Consider the following 8406-nt stretch of genomic DNA (forward strand, 5'->3'; position numbering starts at 1 on the left):
GATGTTAGACGGAGCTCAGGTGGTGATGCTCGCTCACCTCGTGCCGATTTGATGTTAGACGGAGCTCAGGTGGTGATGCTCGCTCACCTCGTGCCAATTTGATGTTAGACGGAGCTCAGGTGGTGATGCTCACTCACCTCGTGCTGATTTGATGTTAGACGGAGCTCAGGTGGTTATGCTCGCTCATCTCTTGCTGATCTGATAGGAGACGGAGCTCAGGTGGTGATGCTTACTTACCTCCTGCTGTGCTGCCCAGTACAGATCTGTGGCTGGGGAGATGGGGACTCTTGTTCTAATAAACAAGTATATTCATTTCTCTTGGGGTATATACTAGGGTGGAGCTGCTGGTTCATAGGACAGGTATATGTTTAATGTTAGCAGACACTCCCAACTAAAAAGCTTTACAAAGCAATTCTTCCCATTTACATCCCACCATTGTGCATTAAAGTTCAGGCTGCTCCACATCCTTGCCATCATTGAGTACCGTTGAGGCTTTTATTAGCCATTCTGGTGGGGTCTAGTGGTTACTTGTTGTGGATTAAATCTGCACTTCCCTGATGACTAATGATGCAGAACTCATTCCATATGCTTACTGACCATCTGCATTTCTTCTCTTGTGAAATGGCAAGAAAGTCTTTTGTCCATTTTTAAAACTGAATTGTTTCTTTTCCTGTTGTTCTGTAAAAGTCCTTATCCTTTGTCAGATGTATGTAATGCAAACATAATTTCAAAGTCTTTTCTCTTACAGTTACTGCTTTTTAGGTAGACTTATGTGCCTTGTTTAAGAAACCTCTGCCCAATCCAAGATAATAACCAAAGTCTCCTGTGATTCTTCTAGAAACTCTTTTACCATTCACACTGAGGTCTATAATTCTTCTTGAATCAACATTTCTGAATGGTGTGAGTTAGGAGTCCCAGGTCATTTTTCTCCATTATGGACATTAAACTGGTCCAGCACCATTTATGGGAAAACTATCCTTTTCTCAGTGAACTTCAGTGAGGCTTTTGTTGGGTGTGTGTGAATCTGTTTCTGGACTCTACTCTGTTTGGTGATATTATTATTTGAGTTTCACCACTGATCCACAGTGCAATCACAGATGAAAATTTACCTTTCTATAGGAATGAACAGCTACACAGGATATTTGTACAAAAATACTTGACTGTTGAGAAACTGTTTCTGAGCACTTTATAAGCATGATAACATTTTACACTCACTATAACCCTGTCGGGGTAGGTCCCATTTTACAGACAAAGCTAAAACACAGAGATTGGGTGCAATGCTCGGAAATTAAGGAGTGGCAGAACTTGGGTGTGGGTCTGCCTGGCCAAAGGGCTGATGCCCTTGCCACTGTGCCATTTTTCCTCAGCATAGAATTACTGGGAAAACTACTGTTCAGTGATTATTCCTATAAACTTACATTTCTGTATGGAAGTAAATTCTATTTTCTTACAAATTAGGTGTTTCAATTTAAAAAAGAAATGAAGAAGAAAAAAAAAAAAACCCCAGAGTGACCCAGTCAGGATTCTCATTCTAACCCTGTCCCCGCCCCCTCCCCCCAATAAAAACAATATTAAAAAAAAAAAAAAAAAAAAAAAAAAAAAAACCCACATCAAGGACAACAGATCAAAACACAGATCAAAAAAGAATGAAAGAAAAACACTTCAAATGAAGTTCAGCTGTTTCTATTTGGAAACAACAACAAAAAAAAAATCCCACAATAAACTGACAAATAAGAAATTGTCTCTGTGGTAGCAGAGCTGGAATTTTCCGATGGCATTGGCTACTGTGTCATTACTGTGGGTGACCCAAAAGTGAGCTGGGTGAGTGAACAGCTGGGCACTAGCTGGGCTCGTGTCCCTGAGGCAGCAGCAGCCAGGGCAGCCCTTCAGGGTTAAGCTTCCCCTTGGAGCTGGTGCCTTCTCCCTGGATTTGGAAATCCCCAGTAGTCTCTAAAAGCTACCTCCAAAAAATGGAAAAGCAACCCTTCTAGCCCCATTCCCTACCTTGGGGCAGTTTTGGTTCCAGTCTGCTCTGATAGGCCAGCTTGGATTTCCTAACCCCTAGGGTGGCCGACAAAGAGGAATCTTCTACACAGTCCTGACTGCAGATGTCCCGTGGGGCACGGGTGGACTTCTATCCAAAGGCATCCCAGGCCTCACCCTTATTCCAAGGAGGACGTTATTCAGAGTGGTCAGAGAAGAGGGATACTGTTATTAGTGGATATTCAACATCAACACTGATTCCTAGTCTTAGCATGCCCAAAATATCTTATCACTTTTTAACACAAAATACTAAAAGTACAATGAAAGCTTGGTGTTAATTACTAGAAAAATGGGTTAAACCAAATTTTAAATAATATGACTGACAAACCAAGAATACTTAATTTACCAGAGTCAAAGAACCCATAGGAGAAATTTCTCCTGGGCTTAGAACCACCTTCTCCCAGCCAAATAAATAAATAAATAAATAAATAAATAACTATACATGCGCTCGCGCGCGCGCGCGCACACACACACACACACGCACGCACATATTTCACCAAGCTGCTGTTTGCTCATTTATTTGTTCTTTCCTTTTCCCATTCTGGTATCTAAGAAATGTTTTTTGGTTATCTACTACATGCGAGACAATGGTATATTTATACCGAGGAAAAACAGAGAAAAACTGATCCCTGTCCTTAAAAACCTAATCCAGCAGGTAATCCAGACATAAATGCACACATATTTAACAATAACCTGTGATGAGCTGAAGGAACAGAGCAAGTTTTGGCAGGGACTGGCGGGAGCCCCTGTGTGGGCTGGGACGTGAGAGAAGAGACACAGGATGCTGGGTGTGAAGCACAAGGATGACCAAGCCTGGGAGGAGCACAGGCAGAGATGCGCTCGGACGGCTGCCTTCACGCGGGAACTTAGAATTGTCGGTGTGCCTGGGGAATGCTGAGGAAGGGGAGAATGACAGTGGATACAGATGAAGGGGATCTTTCAGAATGTGACAGACTAGGCCTAGTTTGAGGATGATGGGCAGTCCAGGAGGCTCCGTGAACAGGGGCGAGCTTATGCAAGGCGGGGTGGGAAATGGGAGAGTCAGAGAGGATCACTCCACTGATTTTGTTTTTAAAAGATCATTTAAACAGCATGTAACTGTACTTAATACTCTGTAGGCAACTGTAATGCAATGATAAGTATTTGTGGATCTAAACATAGAAAAGGTACAGTAAAAATACACTATTACAGCCTTATGAGACCAAGGTTGAATATGGGTCTGTATTGACCAAAACATGACTATGTGGCATCTGACTGTATGTACTTTATACAAGAAACACATCAGACAGAAAGCTTGAGAATAAAAGAACTGATAAAATTATCCCATGTAAATACCAATCCAAAGCAAGCTAGGACAGCTATATTAATATGAGGCAGAAAATAATTTTTAGAGATAAGGAGAGTCACTTCATAATGATAACAGGACTATTTCTCAGGACCCAGTGTACACCTTTCCCTAAAAACCTTGCCTCAAAACATATAAAGGGAAAATTTATATAACGAAAAGAAAATTAGATGAATCCACAATCATAGGCTATTTTAAAACATCTCTCTCTAACTGATAAATCAAAGTAGACAAAAATATAAGTAAAAACATAAAAGTTTTAAACACCACCATTTACAAACTTGACCTAATGTATGTATATAAATTACTATACCCCAGTACTGGAAAACAGACATGCTTTTCACGCTCACATAGAACATTTGCAAAAACGACCATATTACCAGGACATAAATCAAGTCTCAACACATTTCATAAAACAGAGGCTATCAAGTAGGTGCTATTTGATCACAATGCATTTATACTAGAAATCAAGCTCCAAAAGATAACTAAACAATTCTGAATTGTTTAGAAATGGATTTCTAATAATCCACGGGTCAAAAAAGAAGTTATACTAAAAATTAAAAAGCATATTGAAATGAATGGTAACAAAATAATACATGCCAAAATCCACGCAATGGAGTTCAGGAAGTATATGGAGTAAAACTGCAAATTAATAACCCTAAACAAGTGGACAGATGCAACACGTTCATGGGTTGGAAACTCAGTACTGTACGTCAACTCCCATCAAATTCATTTTAGTCAATGAAATTTCAGTGAATAACTCAGTATGTGAGAGTTTTAAATTGTTTTTGTTAGTGGTGTATGAGGTATTTGTATGTGTACAGGTATATATATGTATGTGCGTGTGCACATGACCAAATGTGAATTTAATAAGCTGATTCTAAAACTTTTATGGAAAAATTAAAATGGCCAAAAATAGTCCTAACCTGTTAAAAAAGAAGAGACAAACTGGAAGAGCTGACTTATCCTTTATCAAGGCATGCTGGAAAGCTACAGTAATTAAGACCATCATATTGGTGCAGAGATAGACAAAAAAGATGAATGGAAAAGAAAGCAGAGTCCACAAAAAGACCCAAACTTATACGAATATTTCTGATAAAGGGGGCACTATAGTGAACAATGTTCTTTTCAGTAACTAGGGCCAGGACAATTACCTGAAATGTGGAGAAAATAGAAATAGACCCTAACACATTCCATACACAAAAGCTGACTCTAAATGAATAACAGACTTTTATATAAAAGGTAAAACTATAAAGCATTCAAAAGATAACATATTATCTGCAGATGTCCCGTGGGGACATCATAACCTCAGGGTAAAGAAGTACTTCTTAAAACAAGATACATGTGCAAAAAACCCTAACCATAAAGGAAAAGTGATAAATTTGAATAATTGTTAAGAACTTCAGTTATTCAAAAGAAACTATGAAGAAAATGAGAAGATAATCACAGAACAGGAAAGAGAAAATATTAGCAACACATACAGCTGACAAAGAACTTCAATCTAGAATACATAAAGATGTGTTAACAAACAAATAGTAAAGAAAAATATCCCAATGGGCAAAAGGTCTGACCAAGCACACTGTAATGTGCACACTGTAATGTACACACACACACACACACACACACACACACACACACACACACACACAGCCTCAAATAGCAAACACTTTAGAAGATGCTAAGCCTCATCCCCAGCCTGGGCAACAGGGAACAGGATGTGCAGTCCTAACTCCAGTGGAAGCATTAGGTAGGGAGGGGAGGAGGTGGTGTACAGAAGCTCAATGCTCATATCAAATATAAACAGGTCACACCGAAACTTGATATATCGAGAAAAAGCAGCAAAGCATATTATTTAGATATACAAAAGTAGCTACCAGAAGAAGAGAGTGAATCAAAAAGTGTAGAAAGTGGAACTAAAGACATTGTTCCCTTACGGAATACCTTTTGATATTTAAAAACCCCCATATAGATGTATTATTTTCATGAATTAAAAAAAAAAAAAAAAAAAAAAAAAAAAAAAATAAAAGAAAAAAAGCACAAGACGGGGAAAAGAGTGAATGGGAAGTGAGGAGTAAAGCCAGAATCGCTGGATAATTCTCTGAGAATAGTCTGGAAGGAGCATCAATGTGGATTTACCTATGGAATCAGGTAAATTTTGTAATCTGTATCATGTCGTTATTTGCTTTAGGACTATGAAAGCCAGGTTTTAATTTAGATCTCACATCTAAAAACAGAATCTCTAGGCTGTAATGTTTTTTTCATTTCTCACCATTCAACTATCATTCTCCCTTTGTGCTGATATTTCACTATGTGTCTCGTATCTTATTACATTTTATATGCCTTTAGAATCTGGTAGGCTTAATAAATAAAACTCCAAAGAATTACTGAATACACATTAACACTAAAGGTGTTCGTGGTATTTTATCTTTTCTTAATGATTCAGAGGAGATTCCGTGATCTTGCAATGTTTCACTGACTATCATTCTAAAAGCCAGTTATCTAGCTAAAGATACAGATATCCATATACATTTTTAAATGTGTAAGTCTGAATCATTTCTCCACTACATGAATATGTTTATGTGGTTCTCTGCATGCGCTCTGTCTCCTCCCAGTGACTTGTAAGAAGCCAGCGTGGAGAAATGGCTAAGGGCCAGGCACTTACATGTTTACCTGGTTCTGACCTCTGGACAGGCTAGAGACTCAGTTTTATTTCGTCATCTACAACATAGGGATGACGAGAATAGTATCTGCTTCATGGTGTTGTCAGGGTTCGATACAGCAATGGGTGTAAACACACAAGAGGGACTGAACCAAAGTTTCCTGGAGGAAGAAGTGAATGAATGAATGGCCATCTGGCAAGGAGGACCCCAGTGTGGAAGGTGCTGCGAGCACCTGTGGGCCTAAGACGTGCTCGTGGACAACAGTCTTTTTATTTTTTGGTCTTAAGGTCAATTCAGGGAATTCACTCAAAGTAAACTGTGAGTGAATTTCTTTTTTCATAATAAATCATCCTTTTCATTGGGAAATGCAACATCTGCAGTTGTACCTGGACATTCTTGTACTGCTTTACTGTGACTAGAAGCTTTCTTCTTTTTTCTTTCCTTTTTTGGGGGCTAAAAAAATGTCAACACTCTTTAATGAACACAGCCTACAGGGACTCACCACAACGCCAGTCACTGAACCAACTTGCTTTACCCTGAAGAGGAGTTTTCTGAGGCTGTGTATTTGTCTTTTCCTGACCGAAATTACAAGCTACTATGCTCTTTAAAATAAGATTGTTTTCTATCGCTAATCAGACAAATGACAGTATCACAGCACAAACAATAAGACTGCTCAGTCTACTTACTTTGAAACACATGATTTTCATCAGTTCCTTTTCTCTTCTTGGCAGAAGCCATAGTGCAGAGAGTCTGATTTTTAAAATGACCCCCTCCTCAGTCAGTGCTAGGCTGGGCCCCTCACTGCCTCCCGCAGGCTACACTCCTAAAGTCCGTATAGTAGCCTTATTCTGCCCTGCCCTGCCCCATCCCCAGGTAATGGGCACAGGACCATGCAGTGACCAGGACGAGGGACACAGCTGAGTTCGGCTCTCACCAAGGAAGTTCGTGAAATTAAACAGTAGGTTTTATCTCAAATCTAAACAAGCTGTATCTGGTCCCTGGTTACTCACCACTGTACTAGGTTAGCTTTGTATAGTACAATTACTTGAAGTGGTAGGAAAAAAGCAGGGTCCCTGCAGAACACCCTCCAGCAAGGGTGGCCACGTCAAGCTAGGGGTAAGAGCCAAAGCTCCCAGCTTCTGCAGCAGAGGGCTGCAGAACGACCCCTCTGAAGATGAGAATTCAGCACCACTGAAGTACTCCTCCCTCTTGCTAGGGAGCCAGAGTGCTCCTCATGTTTCTATGTTGCCAATCCCTTGTTAAAATAGTTCTTCCGAAGGACTGAATACTCAGAATCTCTACAGCAAAACAATACACAATTGTTCACGTTTGCTCTGAAGACCACACACATGGGAAAGGTGACGTGCCGCACAGGCCTTGCATGGGCTACCCCTGCCCCAGGTTTTTAAGTGCTTTTCAGCCACATGCCCATTTGAAATGTCTTACTCACTTTGAAGAAATTAGCTTACCATAGTACAAAGGTTACAGAAGTGATATTCTAGCACCGTAACTCTGAGAAAATGATCTAGTTCTCAGGACAAGTAAACAAGCAAGGCAGCCGGCTACATATTGAAAGAACACAAGGAAAGAGACTTGTTTTGCTAAGGCCCTGGCTGTACTAGTGCATGGTCATTCGCATGCAAGGATACAGGGGTTACTGTCACTGACGCTGCAGTTGTCCAGGATCAACGGGATACCGTCCAGCTCATTGACCTAGAAAGAAAGAAGACGAGTTATACACTGAAAAGAGCATGGCTATAGTCAGAGATTATAGATGACTTGTTGCTTTTTCTGTGTTTTCTCACTCAATGTTATAATATTGTTTGCACAATTACCTGAAATACCTATAGTAACCCAGAACTATTTAAAACAGACATGTAAACAAAAAGTAATACTTCATTTTCTTTTCACTGGAATTAAAAAAAAAAAAATTGGGGGCAATTGGGTAGCCGCATAAAAAAGAATGCAAGTAGATCACTTCCTAACCTTGTTCACCAGGATAAACTCCAGATGGATCTGAGATCTAAACTTAAAGAATGAAAAAATCGGCACTAGAAAAAACATGGGTGCATTCCTTTTCTAAGCTGGTAACAGGAAAAGCTTTCCTAACTATGATTCAATCTAGAAGCAACAGGGAAAAGGTTTTAAAATTTGACTTTTTTTTTTTGAGACAGACTCTCACTCTCATTGCCCAGGCTGAATGCAGTGGCACAATCTCACCTCACTGCAACCTCCGCCTCCCAGGTTCAAGTGATTCCCCTGCCTCAGCCTCCCAAGTAGCTGGGATTATAGGTACCTGCTACCATGTCCGGTTGATTTTTTTGTACTTTTAGTAGAGACGGCATTTCACTATGTTGG

The 8406-nt window shown here is 39.9% G+C and overlaps 1 protein-coding gene across 2 annotated transcripts in view; it reads right to left on the reverse strand.

Annotated features, from left to right (window-relative positions):
* ATXN10 (ataxin 10) overlaps window positions 1–8406 on the reverse strand; it is a 166993-nt gene that overhangs the window by 27913 nt on the left and 130674 nt on the right. For both annotated transcript variants that reach the window (XM_017529465.2, XM_017529467.2), the window contains one exon: window positions 7698–7761. In XM_017529465.2, coding sequence (XP_017384954.1) covers window positions 7698–7761 — 64 coding nt within the window. The remainder of the gene's footprint in view (window positions 1–7697; window positions 7762–8406) is intronic.

This window comes from Cebus imitator, unplaced genomic scaffold (assembly GCF_001604975.1).
Source record: "Cebus imitator isolate Cc_AM_T3 unplaced genomic scaffold, Cebus_imitator-1.0 Scaffold59, whole genome shotgun sequence".
Taxonomy (NCBI): Eukaryota; Metazoa; Chordata; class Mammalia; order Primates; family Cebidae; genus Cebus; species Cebus imitator.